Source organism: Crinia signifera, chromosome 1, assembly GCF_055691185.1.
Source record: "Crinia signifera chromosome 1, ASM5569118v1, whole genome shotgun sequence".
Taxonomy (NCBI): Eukaryota; Metazoa; Chordata; class Amphibia; order Anura; family Myobatrachidae; genus Crinia; species Crinia signifera.
In genome coordinates, this window is record NC_139217.1 from 392,256,389 (window position 1) to 392,277,115 (window position 20,727).

The 20,727-nt window shown below is 44.5% G+C and overlaps 1 protein-coding gene across 1 annotated transcript in view; it reads right to left on the bottom strand.

Moving 5' to 3' along the window:
- The window catches only part of SRFBP1 (serum response factor binding protein 1), a 116,303-nt gene extending 95,801 nt beyond the window's left edge, over window positions 1-20,502 (bottom strand). The window contains exon 1 of the mRNA XM_083151596.1: window positions 20,285-20,502. Within this exon, the coding sequence (XP_083007722.1) occupies window positions 20,285-20,317 (33 nt within the window). The 5' untranslated portion in view covers window positions 20,318-20,502. The remainder of the gene's footprint in view (window positions 1-20,284) is intronic.
- Window positions 20,503-20,727: the final 225 nt, after the last annotated feature.

Genomic DNA, 20,727 nt, shown 5'->3' on the forward strand with positions numbered 1-20,727 from the left:
AGGGTACACAATATCACTTGAACTTTCTGATGTCTACATTGCCAATATACACAGAAGCTATGTACACATGACACAATACGCTAGGCAATATTGAATAGATAGTAGAAATTGCCTAGCAAGGTGAATCGGACCATGTGTACACTGCGTGTCCCAAACAGACTGTGCACGGAAGGCAATTTTGACTAAGCCGCTCATTTCTGAAAGGTTGCCTGAAATTACATGTAATCTGCTTGCATTACTGTATTACATTATCATTGTGATATACTGTATGTTCAGAACTGTAAACATACAGTGTATGCAAGACATTGAAGCTAATCTGTGCTGTCAAATGTTTTATTTGCTAGCATCATACAAAGAAGTGTTTGAATGTCTCATTAAACTTTTGATTATACACTAAGCAGAAGTAGTAATGAGCTTGCTCACAGAATTGACAATTAAATTGAGCTTTCATTGTTCAGCAGGGAGGGCTTTCACGTCTCCCTAGCTGAATTTGTCTGTGGTATCGCAGAACTGATGATGTGGCAGCCTAGAAACAGCTGCTGGAAGCACTCCTGTGTACACACATAGGAATACAGATTTGTTTCTAAATTGCATGGTATGATTAAGAGATCCGTGGCTATACAGAAGAGGAACATTCCTAAAAAATCTAACTGCAAAATATGTATGTGCTGCAGTGTGCTTAGTGTTGAGACTTTCTTTGAAACAATGGGCGGTATTCAATGAGAATACCTGTGAGGTGCAGCGAATCCTTTTTTGGATTCGCTGCACATTCGCCACGTTCCGGAGCCTCGCCGGCTCCGGTATTCAACGAGTCAGGGGCAGCGAGCCCCTGACCAGCGAATATGAGCTCCTGCGGCGAATGCCGCAGGGAGCATGAGGACGGTGGCAGGCAGAGAGATGGAAGTCTCTCTGCCTGCACCAGAACGTTTGTGGGGGGGAGGTGGGCTCCCCGGGTGCCAGGCAGCCTGCCAGCAGGGGACCTATATTCACTACACCCGATCGTAACGATCGGGTGCAGTGAATATATGAATATGTAATGAGCGGCTCGGCTCCGACGCCCCCTGCTGGCTGCTGTGTAAAATATATATATATATATATTTTTTTTTAAATTAAAAATATATTCATGTGCTTACAGCACATGAATAAAAGTAGCATGCCCCCTCCTCAGAATAAAATTCCAGATTTTTTTACACCAAATGTAAAAAACAAAACACTTTATTTTAAAAGTTCACATTCCACTTCTCCATCAAAAGATAGCGATTGCTACTCGGTGAATCATGGCGAAAAAAACCTTCAAATGTATTCGCCATGTGGTCATTGAATAGGGTGATTCACCGTTTTAGTCCAAAATTCGCCAAACAGCACAAATTCGCCATAAAAACATGGCGAATCAGGCTCATTGAATACCGCCCAATGCATTACAATGGTGTAGGTCGGTTGCTGCACTGTATAAAATTGGTGCTCTGGGTGTTTTACAGATTAATTTACAGGAGTTCTCCAAATGGGTGTGGTATGGCGCTCCGACAGGGGAATCCCAATGGTCAGTATCCTGACGTTGGAATCCTGACTGCCGGTGCTCACAGGGAGGTAAGCGCAAAGAAGGCCCCAGCAGGCTCGCTGCGGGCTCGTTGGCTCGCTACAGGTTCTATTCTCCGCCTATGACGGTCGAGGAGAATAGCCCCTGTGAGTCGGGATCCCCTTGTCAGACACCTGCAGTTGGGATCCCTCTGTCAGAGCGTCATCCGGCATCCCTCCAAATATGCTTACCTTAAAAGATCAAAAATGTTGTGGATTTATTGAACAAGAGAGAGGGATAACCCTGTCAGCCAATCTCTGTGTGTGCATACATCCAGTTGTAGGAGGCACTCATAAGAGAGGTAAAACTGGCAACAGAATAGGATTCTGCTTAAACCGATAACTAGATCATGTCACTCGGAAGAACAAACAACTACTTCTGCTAGACATGGATACATACAAATCTAAAATCCTGAAAGGTACAACACAATTAATGGTTAATATACATACACACACTTGAAACAATACAATATACCAGAATTTCACATATAATATAATCCAAGTATATCCAACAGTTTTACCACATCACAGCAATATTAAACATAAAAGGTTATGTTATCATATCGATATATGTATGATGATACTGCCTACCAATGGCACTGGCTACTTGTAAATCATACTTGCCTACCTGACCCTCTCCATGAGGGACACAATGCTCTGTTCCTGGACTTCCCTGGTAATGTAGGATTGCTATAACCTGCGGTGAAACACCTTCCTTATCAATTACCTAGCTTTCCACAGGTGATGGCAATCCTACATTACCAGGGAAGTCCAGGAACAGAGCATTTTCTCCCTCATGGAGAGGATCAGGTAGGCAAGTATGTTGTAAATACTGTACATGCAGGAAACAAATGAGCCATATATATATTTGATGCCATCTCATAGTAGTTTATAAACAGGTACTTGTTTTCTAGCACGGCGCCGATCGCATTGCATATCATAAGGCATACGTTACGCGATGGCAGCCGATGTTATACAATTTTAAATTGTATACCATTGCATTGTATGGCATTTACAATGGTATACGATTTAAAATTGTATAAGCACCCTAATGGGTGTTTCCGATGTTTAAAGCACCCCCACTATCAACGCCAACCTGTAGCGTTGCGAGCGCAGCGAGCCCACGAAGGGGCGGCGGTACGCGTCCTCCGACCTCTTCATACCCCCACTATCCACGTCGGCGTGGAGCTGAATTTATATAGTGTGGCGAGCGCAGCGAGCCACCGAGCCCAAAGCGTGGCGAGCGCAGCATGCCCCACGTGGGGACGCAGAATACATGTGAAGTGGTGCGCGCCCGCTCGCCTCGCTGCGCTCGACACACTATATAAAATCAACTCCACACCGACGTGGATAGTGGGGGTATGAAAAGGTCGGAGGACGCGTACCGCCGCCCCTCGCAGTCTCGCTTCGCTCACCACGCTTCGGGTTGACGTTCAAAGTGGGGGTGGCATGGGGGTGCATTTAACATTGTAAGCACCCATTAGGGTGCTTATACAATTAAAAAAGGTATAGGGGCTTATACAATTTAAAATCCCATTGCATGCCATATGTCATACAACTTAATATCGTGGGCGCCGTGCTAGGAAACAAGTACCTATAAACATATAAAAAAATAATCACATATAGTAATAATAATGAATAATATTATAATCAATACAAAATTATGTAACAATGGCGAAAAAGATGCAGGATTCATATGAGCAGCCAGGCAATACCTTTGGACACATAACTTTTTCAGCTTTACAAACACACTGGGTCGTATTGAATGCAGCCGGCGAGGGGGTTAAACAGTGGGGATCACCGAAAACAAGCAACCCTCCCGTTTAATCCCCGCGCCGTTTGCTCACCCTATTCAATGTTGCGGGGGCACCCTCACTGTCAGAGGACGGCGAGGATTCCCCCAAACATTGAGACTCGTGGCTAATGCAGGGAGCCCACTGCATTTAGCCGTGAGCCTCGCTGTTTTAGCGGTTGCACACACCATTTCCCCGTCGCTACAAATACCTAGTGATGGGGAAACGGCGTGATAATGCTGACCGTGCGAGCTATGACATCTTGCAGAAACCATCGAATATACCCCAGTGTAAATTGAAACATTAGTTATTTTGTGTCCAATGCCTTATATAACAACAAATAGTTACTTTTTAACTGAAAGTGTTGCAGCTATAGCTCAACCCATGTATTGACAGGCAAATGCTCTGAAGAGGTTCCATTGGCTTCCCAAGGCACTTATCAGCATAAAGCTGTATAATATTCATCAGTGCTGATAGGCAGTGGCATACAGTCCAGGCCTTGTAAGCACCAGAACACATAATACTGCATGGAGGGAGGCAGCAGGTAAAGTGGTGATAAAGCAGAGATAAAGTGGAAGATGATAACGGAAAAACCAATTAACTCCTGTCTGTCATTTTACAAACACAGCTTATTTGCTGGTGCGTTATCACCTTCCACTTTATCAGGCTTAATACATCTGCCCCATTATCTCACACACATGAAATCCAGTTCCAGAAATCCCTCTCTAAACCCACATCCATTTTGATGGAAATGAACCCAGCACAGACCCCCAGATTGCTAGGCCGACAGTATGAAGATTGACATAGATTAGGTCAGTGGTTCCCAAACTGTGAGCCTAGGCACCATGGGGTGCCTTGAGACACTTGCAGGGGTGCCCAGAAACAATTCAAATTATTTATGGCAGGGCTTGACAAATTTTTTTAAAATCTAGGAGCCAGGATGAAATTGTAGGAGCCAGACAAATTAAGGGTGTCCATACACGGTGCAATGTGTGTTTTTGTACTGTGCGATGCACGGGAGCGCACAACGATATTTGCAGCTATATGGGGATTTTTATTGGCTGCTGCAGTGCGTCCTGCAGGACTCGCTTAATTTTAAAAATGGGGTCCCTCACTGCTTTATAGCGAGCATTTTGCAATCATTGCCCATAAACCCCCCCCCCCCCCCCCCCCATCCTAGGGCAGGCATTTACTTCCCACTCCTTCTACCCATTAATGCGCAGGCATTTCCCTCCCAATAACTTACAGCAGGGTGGGATGGGGTGGGGGGGGGGGGGGGGGGTGGTGGAAGGGTTTGTACCTGGAAGCAGGGATGGTAACAGAAAACTTAGGGTCCAATCCATCCCCTCAATCGCTATTATCCCCCAACCCACTATGCTGGAACAAAAATTGGAAGTGCCCCCTCTCACACATACACATAGACATATGTACAGTATATCTGGCCTGAGCATAGGTTGACTGAGGCTCACCTTGTAGACAGACTTCAGAGGGTAGAAGGACAAGCTGGGCCGGGGGGCACAGTCACACGTGAAAAGCAGGGAGCCGGGGTCAGCCAGATCCAGGCACACCACCTGCCTGTCTTTAGCAGTGTGTCAGCCAGTGGCACTAGCCACATCCCGCCGCGCTGGGGGGTGGATGCGGGAGTTTACATGCTGCTCTGTTTAGCAGCGTGCCACTGTGTCACTCAGAACTACCTGCCGCGTTCCGCCCCCCTGACCTGTAATGAGAGCGGCTGTCAGCACAGCTCGGACAGCCGCATCCCGCCCCTCCGCCGCTCAGCACCAATAAAAACGGCGCCCCGCAAATCAACCTAGCAGGAACGCTACACTGCCGGGGGTCAGGCAGCGCTGCTGTAAGTCTGCCCACGACTAGATTCTGCTTCCTACCTGTAAAAAAAATCTGCTCGCCAGGAAACAGAACCTGGTCGCCATGGCGACCTGGCCCCCGGCATTTGTCGAGCCCTGATTTATGGTAACTGAAATAGGCAAAATCAGTGCTTGTGGCTTCCAGTTATAAAATATGTGGGTAAACAGAAGTGAATCCTGTTCCTCACCACATTACTGTACCGAAGGATAAAATGTTATCACTTTTGGCCTAGGGGTGCAGTGAAAAATATTCTTATACCTTAGGGTGATTCAAAAAGTTTAGGAACCACCACATTAGGTTGACCACCAAATGTCTTAGGTCCACACATTAAATAGAACAACGGGCCTAATGTCGGAAGGTTGACACAAGCATTAGGTTGACAAAAGGTCGGACGTCAGTCAAAAAGTCGACATGAATTTTTCACATTACTTTCCAAAAACAGGTCCTACCATCCACTAGGGTCTGGAGGGAGAATAGACTAGTGTGCCGAGCACAGCAAGGCACCGTGTCCAAAGCGTGGCGACATTGGCATGACAAAAATGTGAAAAACTCCTGTCAACCTTCTGATTGTCGACCTTAGGCTTGTTGATCTATTTCATGTGCCAACCTAATGTAAGTGGTCGACCTTATGACCCATACATGCTCAGCTCCCACAGAATGCTGCTATCTCACACTTCCTGCCAGTCACCTGACACAGACCACAGCTGGCAGTCTGGAGACAGAAAAGACCAAGGTAACACCGAGTGCACTATATAGTGGTAAACTATAGAAGGGTTGTGATGAGAAATGCAGCATACAATTTATTTATTTATTTCAGGGTTGCCGACTTTTAACCCCGGAGAGGAGACGGTCATCACTTCTGGGGGCAAGGCCTGATGGAGACATCATCAGTCCCTGCCCCCAGTGATACAAATATGCGGGTCTCCGATGAGGGGGCGGAGCTAAATATGATGATATGCATATTTAGCCCCGCCCCCTTCAGACGAAAAGCCACAAATCGCGCCAATTTCAAGCTTTCAATTACAGGTACATGAGGGGGGGAGGGGACCGCCGGAATCCGGGAGGGTTGCCCACCTTTCCGGGGGGGCCGGGAGGGGGACCCAATTTTTGGGATCCTCCCGGCCATTCCGGGAGGGTTGGCAACCCTGATTTATTTACAGTTTCTTATATAGCGCAGCAGATTCCGTTGCGCTTTACAATAGTAACAGAGATAAAAGAAACTGGGTAACAACAGACAGACTTGGGGGTTAGAGGGCCCTGCTGCAAGCTTACAATATATAGGGAAATGCATCTGATTACTCAGCAAAAGAAAATAGTATATGACCTTTATTCACCATTCACTCTCATTGGAATGTAAAATGTATATATATTGTGCAATATATATACCATAACTGCAATATTTTAGTGTCTATTTTATACTCCCTAATGTATCTTTTCTCTATAATATCCATAACTAACAATGTATTTTCTCTTTAGAGCAACAACAAAAAAACTAAATTGAAACCATATCCTTAATTAACTACAAAATAGAGTTATAAATAATTTTGGGAAAAACAACAAATTTTGATGTGAAGTACGCAGCCCACAAGTTAGTGAAATTAGAGATCATTAATTTTGTTTCTTAGTGAAAAATAAGTGAATTGCTCTTGTAAACATAGAACAAAGTATATGTCTACATGCTTTTGAAATCAAAATCTAAAAGATCCATACACACTGTGCGACTATGCCCAGCGTGTATGGACAGCGATGATGTCAAAAATCACTGCGGGGAAAGCCGCTCAGTGCATACACACTGAGCGGCTTTCCTCCTGCCCGGGACCGACGGAGGGGGGAGGACGTCGTTGCATAGCGCAGAGCTATGCAAAGCTGTCCTCAACGCCGCTCATCTGCTGGTATAACCAGCAGATGAGCACCTTTCCCGGCGATGATGCGGGAGCTCGCAGCAGCGCTCATCGCCGGGCGGCTTTGAGCTGAAAGCCGCTCAAACAGCTCAAAGTCACCAAGTGTGTATGGGCCTTTAAGGTGAAATAAAGATAATAAAGCAAAATTGATTCTCAATACATATTAATAACAAAAACATATGGCAACATCAAAGGAAAAATCAGTAAAAAAAGTCTACATGCTGAATTGCTGCTTAACAGACTAGCTTGTGTGATGGTGTGCTGCCATCTAGCGCATACACGGAGTATTAAATAATCAAAAACTTTATCAATGAATTTCATCTGCCAAAAACAAATGTTTCTGTGTAGGGAGAAATTAGATACATAAAAAAAGCATTCAAGTTAATTTAATGAAATTGCAATTTGATGTAATGACTTAAATACTGTAAAATGCTTTTTAATTCTTTGGGACATTTGAACATCTATCACTTCCACAGATTACGTAGAAACTGCACTAACATTAGGGAATACCAAGAGTCCAGTGAAGTCCTTACAAAAACAATTTATTAGTAATGGATATAATACCACACAGGACGACAATGTTACAAGAAGTTACGATAGGAGCACAATGTTCACTTTCAATGCAGAATTAAAACAAAAGGAAAATATAGGAATTCCTTTTATTACCATGTACAGAAGTCAACATTAAGAGCTGGAAAAAATTGTTGGCAAACATTGGAATATTCTATTGAACAATAACAATTTTTAAAAAAAGCTACCAGAGACCTAAATTTGTACACCGTAAAGCTGATAATGTAAAAAAACATATTGTGAAAAGTTCCACAAACAACGTACAGATGACAAAACTTATCAAGTCAAAGGATTTTCTATAGGTGTGGCTCATGTGTTACGTGTAGGACCTGCAAGATTGGGGCAGTACGGCTGGTGTAATGGTTAGCATTACTGCCTCACAGCGCTGAGCTCATGGGTTTGATTCCCACCATGGCCCTAACTGTGCGGAGTTTGTATATTCTCCCCGTACTTGCGTGGGTTTACTCCGGGTACTCCGATTTCCACCCACAATTCAAAAATATACTCTTAAGCTGGCCATACATCAGAAAGATCGATCTTAAGATCGATTGCACTCATGATTGTGTACAATTTCCCTTGAAATCCCCGGCAGTCCTTGGTGGTTTTTGGACACACAATCTACACACAATCCATCATACAATCAGTCATACAATCCATCTGCTGCATGATTTTGTACACAAGATGTGCACACAATCTGCATACAATCCATTGAGATTGTATGATTGGGTACAATATCTTTCTGATGTATGGCCAGCTTTAGGCTAGTTGGCTACCAACTAATTAACCCTAGAATGTCTGTGTGTGCTTTTACTTGTGGTAGGGAATATAGATTGTAAACTCCACTGGGGCAGGGACTGATGTGAATGCGCAAATATTCTTTGTAAAGCGCTGTGGAATCTGTGTGCGCTATATAAGAAACTGTTAATAAATAAATAAATAATAAAATAATTAAAGACACGGTCCTCACCGAATGTCTAGAGAGAAAAAGAAAGATTGTAAGATACATGATTTTATCACTCGTCACAATAATAATGTTGTCTATTTATTGGAGTGTTCCTGTCAAAAACAATATGTTGGGAGGACAGGAAGGAAATTAAAAGAAAGAATGGCAGAGTACGTATGGAATATCAAAAAAGGGCCTAATAACCCATGGTGTGTATTTTAAGAAGGTCCATCAGTGTTGTGTTACAGAGATGAAATCCTTCTGTGGAATCCAAATTGCAAATAATAATTGGAGGAAAAAAAAATAGAGGAGAGATTAGCTAAATGTAAAATTAAAACCATATTTAATTTAGGCACACTGGGCCTTATTCTAGTTCACTCTGACAAAATCCTTCTTAAGGCCGCCATACACTATGCGATTTGGGCCCGATTCGGAGGAATCGGGCTGCGAAATCGGGCCAAATCGCATGTGCAGACATCCCATCCGACCCGATGCGTGGTCCCGTGCGCATCGGGTCGGATTCGGGAGGTCGGACGGGCTGCACATAAAATTTGTTAAATCTTATGTGCAGCCCAAGGCGGGCAAGGGACGCAGCGTATAGTACATGCGGTGGAGGGAGCCGAGCGGGGGACTGTAAGCAGGGAGCCGGGCTAGAGAGGCAGTAGGTGCAGTATCCTGGGCGGGGGGGGTGTGGAATGCCGCAAATAGATACTTCCAGGCGGTGAACGCCGCAAGGGGATCAGAGACAGAGACTGGGTAGCGTAGGGGAAGCCGGGCACATATAAATGAATGGACAGCCAGTCATTGGCTGAGAGCTCTCTGACAGAGAGCTCTCAGCCAATCACTGACTGTTAATTCATTTCTATGTCCGCCCGCTGCTGCCCGGCTTCCCCTATGCTACCCGGTCTCTGCTCTCTGGTCCCCTCGCGGAGTTCACCGCCTGGACCAGTGCTCCCACCGCCTCCCCTGCCTGGCTCCCTGCTTGCAGTCCCCAGCTCGGCATCTGGCTCCCTCCACCGCAGGTACTACAGGCTGCGTCCGCTGCCTGCTTGCAGCCCCCATGCCCTGCTCAGCTCCCGCTGACAGCAGCTCCCCGGGGGGACTGCATGTGATAAATCGCATGCAATTTATCACATGCAAAACCTGGCACATCAAGTGCCAAATCGTATGTGACCCCGCCAGGGGAGTTGTCAGTAGATTAGGTCCGACTTGTCATTCGGACAAGTCGGCCTAATGTATGGGGGCCTTTAGATGGATAAAACCATGTGCACTGCAGGGGGGCAGATGTAACTTGTGCAGAGAGAATACGATTTGGGTGGGGTTTTACTTCAAAGTGAGATCTATATTGCAGTGTAAAAATAAAGCAGTCCGTATTTACCCTGCACAGAAACAAAATAACTCACCCAAATCTAATTCTCTCTGCACATGTTACATCTGCCCCCCTGCAGTGCACATGGTTTTGTCCACCTAAGAAGGATTTTGTCAGAAAGAGTGAACTAGAATAAGAACCACTGTTCCCAGCTGGTTTTAACCTTGAATTTGAAACAAAAAAACGTTTTTTATAAGCTCCCCTCCCCCTATATATATATTACATTCATTTATGTATTTTTTTTATTTTTATTATATATCTAGAAGACGTAGAGGATGCGTTCCACTGCGGCCGCATGGAACGCACTGCCCATTTTTATTTACAAATAACATTGCTACTGTTGACTGCGGACTACATGGGTCAGGTTGACCATTGGTCAGGTTGACCATTGTTTAGGCGACACGCACTGGCAAGCCTGACTTGTGTCCACTATTTAGTCTGGCGGAAGAGGGGATATTCTCTCCTCCAGTAGACAGACGCCTGTTATGACTTCCGGGTATATTACATTCCATGGGAATGGAATGCAGGACCAGTTTTATATCCACTATTAATATACATGTATGCGATTTATCTGTATCATCTGCATAATAGGATAAACTAAAGTATACACCATATATATTAATGGTTCATTGTTACTGGACCCAGTGTAAATCACGCCCACTTCCGGGAACTACTTTGAGTCCCAGCAGGCGGGGCATTAAAGGTACTGCTGGTACCTGTAGTTCTACAAAAAAACACACAAATTGTAGATAAAACTTTATTACATACTACAGTGACACATATCTACTAGTGTTCCACGACCATTGGCTCAATTCCGTACCCACAGGCCAATTTAGGAGACTACGGAGAAATTGTGAAGACGATAAGGTCTTTTCAGAACAAGCAAGTCAAATGAAAAACAAATTTTTAGCTTGTGGTTATAAGGAAAATATAGTAGAAAAGGGTATGGAACTAGCTACATATAATCAGCAGACCCCCCTTAATCAACCACAAAAAAATGATAAAAAGGACGACTTTGCTTATGCTTTTATTACCACATACACTGTGGAACATAAAAAGATAGAACATATCTTCAAAAAGCATTGGGAGATCATTTTAAAAGATCCCATTTTGGGTAAAATTGTATAGCGCTTCTTAACCACTTATTTCGCCTACTATCTGGACCTGGGACTTTTGTAGCTTTCGGACATTCGGTAGGAGGGCCATTGACCAGATCTAGACTGGATTGACCCTGCCGCTGAGACTGCCTCGCTTCCTGCATTACCCTGGGTCATTGATATCAATGTGTTTTTATACCAACCACCCCCCCCCCCCCCCCCCCCCCCCGCAATTGTAAGTGTACTTCTTCATTAAAAGAGAAAAGTGATTTTCAGTCTGCACTATCTATTGTTTTCTTTATATTGCATGGTAACATTTGTGGAGGAGAAGTATTCTTTTGGACATAAACTAACCATCGCCTATGGAAGAGAGTACATGGTGATATTAACTTTGAGACATTTATCTTAATCACTTTCAAGGGTGATTTATTTATTGAGAACCACCTGAGCGCTGGAGAACATTTCTTTTTCCCATTGTACTGTTGTTGTTAGGTGTTTTTGAATGGCACCTTAAGAATTGTACATCTAGCTGCTTTACGGTGTTATTATAAGCGCACCAACGCACAAAGTCACTTTATTTTTCACCTCTAAAATTGTCCCCAAACATATATAGCGCAGAGCGCCAAATCTTACAAGCGTACAAAATTTAGTAGGAAGCAATTTTTGTACCAAGACCACATCGATGGGAAGCACATCCAAGGGATTTTATCGATGTGGCAGCTGTCTTGCCTGCAAAAATACTAAGAGTCATGGCAATAATAAGATGCAGGAGTACTCCATTAATGGTCATGGAATTAAGGTGAAAGAATTTATAACCTGTAATTCAAAAAATGTCATCTGCATGGTTAAATGTAGTTGCAACAAATACTACATTGGAAGAACGTCTAGACCATTAAAAATCCGCCTAGGGGAGCACCTTAGGAATATAAGAAAAGGATGTGAAACCCATGCTTTGGCATTTCATTTTAAACAGGTCCATCAAAGTTCCACAAGTGAAATTGTTGAATTTGGAGGCTTGAAATTAGTTAAAGGCAATTTGAGACAGCCAGATTGTTCATCAGCCTTAGCCGAGGCGGAGATGAACCTGATCTATAATTGTAATACACTTCTACCAAACGGGCCCCAACAGCGATTTCGAGCTCAAGTGGTTCCTATAGCTGTCTTATGCTGCTTTTCTGCCTTCCTGTATTTTCGTATCTTTATATTTTTGCATTTTTGTACTTTTGTATGTACACTCCATATAATATTTATTCTGCCAAAAGTATTATGTCAAAATTGCGCACTTTTGTGGAGCAGTATAATGTTGGGACAAATTGTCTATTATGCACATTAATTACGTTACGCATATTTTGCAGGCTTTGGGCGTCCGCTGCCATGGAAACAGGATTGCTTCCTACACACTTCAAGGCGGGCCTCTTCCGCCTCATGCGTTCCACAGCGCATCGTCTCAGCTGTGATGTAATCCCCTGTTGCTTAAGCCAACAGAGGAAGTAAACAGACGCCACTACAGGATGCGTTCCACTCACCACCAATCACGGAAAGGAAGTTCCGGTGGCGTACGTTCCACCACCGGAGCACGGACTTCCGGATTCAAATCCACTCACAAAAACCTTTCATTTTACCCTATGTGATTTATTTCTTTGAATTATGGATGTTATATATCCACCAGGAACCTTTTGTTTGCTTTTAAATAGTCCCAAAGTGACTTTTATTTACCCCTATAAACGGAGGCAGGAAATGTTTCCATGGCAACGGATCCAAACATCAATATAACTGCTATTCTGTTGGGATTTGTTATGCTTTTGCCTGTAAGATGATTTTAATTCATGGGATTGTTTTTACTATTCTGACTTTATTGTAAAAAAATAATTTTTTAAGCATGTTATGTAATTAAATCTACCTCACTTCCTGTTAACTGTGGATTGGCTGTTCACCAGTTAAATATTGGCTTCTCACTCCACTCCAGTAGATCTTGCGAAAGGTCCCTAGACCAAAACGCGTTGATGCCACTGGAGAGGAGTGAACAGCCATCACACTTTGGATGTATGTATCGTTTTTGTTTTTAATCGTGCTGTTTTTTACACCTTAGGGTGTTTTTTGGACTTGTTTTATAAATTGTACCCAACCCTTGTTGGGTCTCATGTTTTTTATGGATGTCCTGGATTAAAAGTTTTTCTACATTTTCAACACCTGACTGGCCTAACAAATTCTGTTTTTGAATAACTATTAAAGAAACCGCTACAGGCTTTGTGCCGCCACCTAAAGTGGTGAGTAAGGTATGCCATTATCCTTTGGCTCATTCCCCATTTAATTTTTTAAAAAAGATATCTACATATTGGGTATATCCTTTCTTGTATGTATTCTGGATGAAATATGGTGAGAAATCCTGAGGTTCCACGTCTCTAAAAAGTAAAAGAAACCTTGAGTGGACTGCCCGACACACAAGTGTGAGTTGGGGTACGCCCACTTTTTTGATCTTAAAACATCTTAAAAATCATTTAGGGGTGAGTGAGACAATATTATTATGTATTGTATACACCTCACCCACTACTCTCTAAAAACTTGTGCAATATCTGACATATGGTACACTAATTTTCTTCCGAGATAAACTGGAAGCACACCACATCAACATACGAGGAGAAAAAACGTACAAAAGAAACCTTTATGAGCTTCACACCAGCTTACTCAAACGTGAGTCTGGTACTCTTATCTTAATTTTGTTCACTTTATCTGTACTAACACAGCAACAATAGAAATATTCACAAACATAAGAAATAATTCTTTATTTTTAAAATTCTTCTTTTTTCATTACGAACACAAACTGGTGTTTGAAACTGACACATTGGACCAGATCCTAACATCACTAAGAGAGTAGTGTTCCCACTAGGCGCTGCGCCCTGCCCCATTTTTAAAGGGCAAAATGAGCCCTGCCCTTCTCGCAGCTCCCCGCTAAAACAGCCTCACGGGGAAGCCCAGCGCCGCCGTAGACGGCAATGCCCGGCGCTTCCCCGGCAGCATAGTGGCTTCGGAGGGGCCGGTCCCACCCCCTTTGACGTCACCGGCGGCCCGGGCACGCTCCTTTGATGACACGGGCGACCCGGGCACGCCCCTTTGATGACGCCTGCGGCCCGGGCACGCCCCTTTGATGACGCCGGCGTCCCGGGACCGCCCCCAGCTGTGGCCCGGTCCGCCCCCCGGCGCCCTGCCCGGTCTCCATCCTAGAGTGAACACTAAGAGAGATAATATCAAGAAAGGAGGACTGTACTCTACTATATCTCTAAGTATTTTTTGTTGTGCCTCATTGTATATCAGCTCCAAATTTTCTCTTGTTTGCATGTTTGTAAAGTGTGGGTGACAATTGTAGGGGCTGTAACACCAGGGCTGCATTGCGCCATATATAATTCTGTCATTTCCAAAATCCTCATTCTAGCACTCTCTATGAAAACCCATGCAGTTCCTCTTCCCTGCCTGGGGTGTCGCTGTCTGCTGTGGTGTTTCTAGCACAGGTCTGGTTTTCATATCAGTGCTGATACACCGACCACACTCAGCTTGAAGCACAACAGCAGACAGCGACACCCCAGGCAGGGAAGAAGAACTGCATAGCTTCAGTTCACTACCCCTGTAGAAATCAAATTGGGTATCTGTGAAAGGAAATTATACTCGCCAGAGTCCTCCGGCGTAGATCAAGCCCTCTTCAATCCATTTAGGCATCCAGGGGGTTAAAATAATAATGCGAGTGACCTGACACACTGGAGGAGATGCAAGTGTCTTTACACTTGCAACTCCTGCCCTTAAATGAGGGATTCCCTGGTGACTGACATCACTGGGTCCTCCCTCAGCAAATCAGGTTCAGGCTCCCAGGGAGCTCCGCACCTGATTATGGAGCCGCACACAATCAGGTGTGGAGCTCCGCCAGAGCCTGCTCCTGATTGTCTGAGGGAGGACATGGTGACTTGGAGGAGCCGCAAGTGTAAACACACTTGCAGTGTGTCATGTGTCGGGTCTCACAAGAGGAAGAGGAAGCGATCTACCCCGGAGGATTCTGGTGAGTATAATTTTCTTTCACAGAAGTGGACCGAACCTACTTGTCAAAATAGGTAAGTAGGTATGTGTCATTGTAGTATGTATTACATTTTTATTATCTACGGTGTGTGTCTCTTATTTAGCTATTGGTTAAGTTGTAGAACTATAATTACCAGCGGGCCCTTTAATGCCCCACCTGCTGGGACTTGTAGTTCCACAACTTAACCCAATATTTTTGGAACTTTCACACAAAAGCATCAGCCCGATGCCCACCACCCAGGGGTACCAGGCACCCCCCTTCTTATTTGGGGGTCTCCACTCCTCCAGGGTCCCTGCCCGAGCTGACTGGTCATGGAGTAAATGCTTTGGCCGTGGGACCTTATATAATAAGTGTCCCCTGGCTGTGGAATTACCCTGCTGGCTGGCTGGGCCCAGTTCCCAAAAGAGGGGGGACCCCTACTCCTTTTGTCCCCCGTATTTTGGGAACCAGGACCGTCCCTTGAGCCTGGTGCTGGTTTTCAAAACTCTGGCCAACCCCTACTTGGTTTGTTCCACAAATTTTTAAAACCAGGACGGGCTCTTTGAGCCCGGGGCTGGTTATGGTCGCTGTTTTTAAAAATTATATTTTTTTCGGTTTTTCTACACTGAAGCCTGCACTCTTTGAGCACAGGGCTGGTTATGGTTGTGTGGGGGAGGGTCCCATGCTGTTTTTAAAAATTATTTATTTTTTCTATACTGAAGCCTGCACGGATCTGACCAATCCATGCAGGCTGCTGACTCGTATTTGTATTTAGCAGCTGTATATATGGCCGCCAAATACAAATACAACTCTATAGCACATTGGAAAATACAAATCTGAAAAATACGACACCTTTGTAAATTATGCTCTGAAACATGAATGTGGAAATGAAAAACTCCACCGATAACAGCCGTATACAAAACAAGAATACGACTAATACGTATTCGGATGTTTAGTAAATTTTGCCTATCCCATACTTTTGCTATAAGGAAGTGTTAAAACTGTGGCAAGGCATGCTGGGATTTGTAGTTTCACAACATCTGGAGGGCCGCAGTTTGAAGACCCATGGCATACAGGCACATTACTACACCTAGGGGTAAATTTACTATAGGTTCTATAAATGACAAGAGGTGTTGTTACCTATAGAAACCAATCAGACTCTGTCTATGGGCAATATCAGCACTTTTCATTTTTAGAAGCTTTAATAAGCTGTGTACACACGGTGCAATATATTGCTCGGTGTCCCGTTTTCATCAGCAACCAGATATGGTCGCTGATAAAAAGGCAGACTCTGCCGGGGGAAACAACTGAGCAACCATTAGGAGCTGAACACAGGAGCGCGCACCCGGAGATTTATCGCCCACAGCACATACAAATCATTGGCAATATGGCCACTCACCAACCATATTGTCAGCAATATGTGCTTAAGATCGCCCCGTGTGTACACAGCTTTAGTAAATTTACCCCCTAGAAAAAGGAATGTTATAAATGTTGAGAAAATAACGTGACAATTGATATACAAATATGTCAAAGATACAGTGAGTAAATTAAATATTTAACATTTTCTCAGTAAATATATTTGTAATGGGGCTATTGTACTGAAATAGTCACCAAATGTCAGCAACAACTCATGTAATCCATACATGCAAAGAAAATCAAACAGATGACCATAAATTAAGTTATATGTAATAATGTGAACACATGAAGAAAGGGAGGTGCAAAAAAAAAAAGGCACGGAAAGCCAAAACACCAGATAAAATCTATCAGTAATTAGAAAGCAATCCTGCCCCTTGTGCAGTTATATATCCCAGGCATGCCCTGTCACAGTTTTAGCAATCCATTATATAAAATCTGTGGCAGGGCATGCTGGAATGTGTAGTTCCACAATAGCTGGAGGGCCATGAGATTGACACCACTGGCCTATAAAAAGGGGTGTGAATCATTAGGTCACCAGCATGTTGGTCGATACCATTACGTCAACATGCATTTAGGTCCACATGGGTTAGGTCAACAGGGTCATAAGCTCAAAAGGTCGACGGGTTTTTCAAATTTCTGGGGTACTTGTTTAGTTTCACGGCGGCAGTTACGTAGTTAGCGTAGCGTCCCTGTCAGAATCAGATTAGTGTTCCCGCGGCCAGCATAGTCAGCGTCCCTGTCATTATCAGCGTAGTGTTCCCGCCCGTTCGCAGCCAGCCGGAGCTTACGTAGTTAGCGTAGCTTATTACATTGTGAGGGAACCATTGACCATTTTTACTTGCCTGACATGACAGGTGTGAATGTGTTCCTGAAACATCCCTACTATCCACGCCAGCCTGAAGCGCGGCGAGCCCCACGAGGGGATGCAGTACGCGTCCTCCCGACCTGTTCATACCCCCACTATCCACGTCGGCGTGGAGCCGATTTTATAAAGTATGGTGAGCCACTGAGCCTTAAGCGTGGCGAGCACAGCGAGCCCTGCGAGGGGACGAGGAATACACGTCAAGTAATCCGCGTCCCCTCTCACCACGATTCGGGATCGGTGGCTCGCCACACTTTATAAATTCATCTCCACGCCGACGTGGATAGTGGGGGTAAGAACAAGTAGGGAGGACGCGTACCGCGGGGCTCCCCAAACTTCGGGCTGGCATGGATAGTGGGGGTTTGAAATGGAGGCATTAGCCAGTATGTAACCTGGAGCACTGGCAAATGCGTTTTTTATTGTGCATGACACTCACCCCCCTTTGTGCAGGAGACGCACGCGCTACCGAACCTCTAACCCTGTCCATCTCCTTGAAGCGGACACAGGCGGGTTGCCATACCCTGCCGCAATAATTACTCAGACGCACAAGCGTCTGAGACGCTCCTGCGTCTCAGACAGATGGATCGCCTCTCCGCAGGCGTCCGCATTATCCCCTCTTCATCGGCATCCGCCAGCGCAGGGAATCTGGCGGTTACCGGCGCTGTGTGAGGCACTCACTAGGCTTGCCAGGGACACCGGTGACAGAGCTGCAGCACCCAGGGACAGTACGGTGACTAGCTGCCTGACGGGGACACTATGCAGGGCTGCCGCAGAGTCACTACGCTTGACTTAAAAGCAAAGTTCTTTCTCAGGACCTTCACTCACTTATTGTTGCAAAACATACTGATGACATTGGTTAGAGAAGGATTTCTAAACTTCTGCATGTTACAGTGAGCATTGTTAGGGCCATAATTCAGAAGTGGAAAGAACATACCTGCACCATAAACCAGCCAAGATCAGGTGCTTCTTGCAATATTTCTGACATAGGAGTGAAAATAATTATGAGTTGTCCAAAAGCCTAGGAACACTTGTGGAGAGCTTCAGAAAGGCCAGGAATTAGCAGGTGGTCTATCTAGACCAGGCTTGTCCAACCTGCGGCCCTCCAGATGTGCTAAAACTACACATCCCAGCATGCCTTGCCACAATTTGGCTATTAGGGAATGCTAGAATGATGGCAATGCATGCTGGGATGTGTAGTTTTAGCACATCTGGAGGGCCGCAGGTTGGACATGCCTGATCTAGACACTGTCTATCTAATCATCCACGCCCATTCAGACAGGGGTCTGTTATTTTGACTGCTGGAATCCCATCCATTTGGATGCATAAGTCTAGGTGAAATGTTTTTTTTTTTTTTATATAATACATGACATACTGGTACACTGGGGCAAAATTAATTGGTTCTGGCCCTGTACTTTAGAGAGCAATTAATTTGTTGCTCTGTTTGGTCACGAATACCATGGGCACCTATTTATTTCTGCTCACCCCCTTGTGGGGGCAACCAAAATGTATAACAATATCGATTTTTTTTCTCACATTTTTCTCATTGCGCGAGATAGTACAGATGCGATTGGCATTGTAAATTGTGCCCCCATTTAGCTTTGCCCGGCGTCACCATCACTTGAATACTGGACACAAAAAATAATTAACGGACTTCCATTAAATGAAACCTCATATGAATCTAGTTTATATGTTTAGTTTCATTATATAGTGTTCACATTACGCTGTTGTTGTTTTTATTTTATTTTTTAAAGAGCAAAATGCACTATGCCCATATATTACCGCTGCCGAATGAATAGATTCCTGTGCGCATGTGCACCGCATCTATTCACATTAACCAGAGAGCCTGGGGGAAGCCCAGCACTTCTGTATGTACCAAACATGCCCCCATCAGTGATGGCAGCAGCCGGGCCACCCACATTGGTGGTGGAGACACCCCTCCCACATTGGTGACGTTGGCAGGTCGTCCCACTACACTCATGCTACTCGGTGGCACTGCCTTGCTTTGATCCTACCCAGTTAATGTAGAAACAAACTTCTTGTTTTTGTTAACATGAGGAAGATTATAGATTTACACTGATATATTGACTTTCAACAGGGACATATATGTATATGGAATTCATACTGATGACCAGCGTTTGGGATGCGGCATTGAGAATAGTAGTTAGAATGCCGACATAGGTAAAAGAAACGCTGCATGCCAACTGTTGTGATGCGCAGCTAAACGCAACCCACGTAGTTAGGCTTACCATACATAGTTACATAGTAGCTGAGGCTGAATAAAGACTTGCGTCTATCCAGTTCAACCTATGTTTATAGTAGCTAATCCCTTGTATAATATGTTTTGATAATGGGGCAGATGTATTAAGCCTGGAGAAGAGATAAACTGGAGATAAAGTGGAACGAGAAAGCACCAGCCAATCGGCTGTGTTTAAAAATGACAGTTGGGAGTTGATTGGCTGGTGCTTTATCTCCTTTCACTTTATCTCCACTTTATCTTTTTTCCAGGCTTAATACATCTGCCCCACTGTCCCTTTAAACCAGGATGGGGTATGTGCGGTTGGCTGACTTTAGGCTGGCATTTTTACCAGGTTTTTATCAGCAACAGAACCTAAATAATCTCAGTTAAATGGATGGTATGGAAGATTATATATATATATATATATATATATATATATATATATATATATATTATCATATAAAGAGAGCATGCAGCACTGTAGTATGGTGTTACAAGAGTGATGTACTGTTTAGAGTTACAAGGTACTATGTAAAGGTTACACTATCAGCAGGCTGGTGGTCTGCAGCCAGATGTGACAGTGACCGGTCTCATGACATCAATCCCACCCTCACCTCATTGTTCAAGTTCAGCACCGGCAGTTCCATGCCGTCTCTAGTGTACTAATACACGGGAGTCCTCACTCAGCAGTCCAGCACAGCGGCCCCACGTGTCTTCCGGTACCAAACAGAAACCTAACACAGACGTAGCAAGCAGGCATGGCTACGGAAGCCGCCCTAGGTCTAAACAAGAAAACTCAATCACACAGTCACAGGCAGCGCAGCGACACTCTGCGGTTGTATTGGCAGTGACGGGTGGGGGCCCGGCGTGCAGTGAGTGCAGTTCACAGGCTACATGCGTGCGGCGTATGTGTGCCCCCCGGGCCGGCTGGAGGAGGCAATGGCATTGATTGTATGTGAATGTAAACTGATAGTTCACAAAGAACAGTAATTGTGTAATTCATGTAAAAAAAAGTGAGTTCTCATGGACATCAGTGCACCTCCCCTTCGCCGATTTT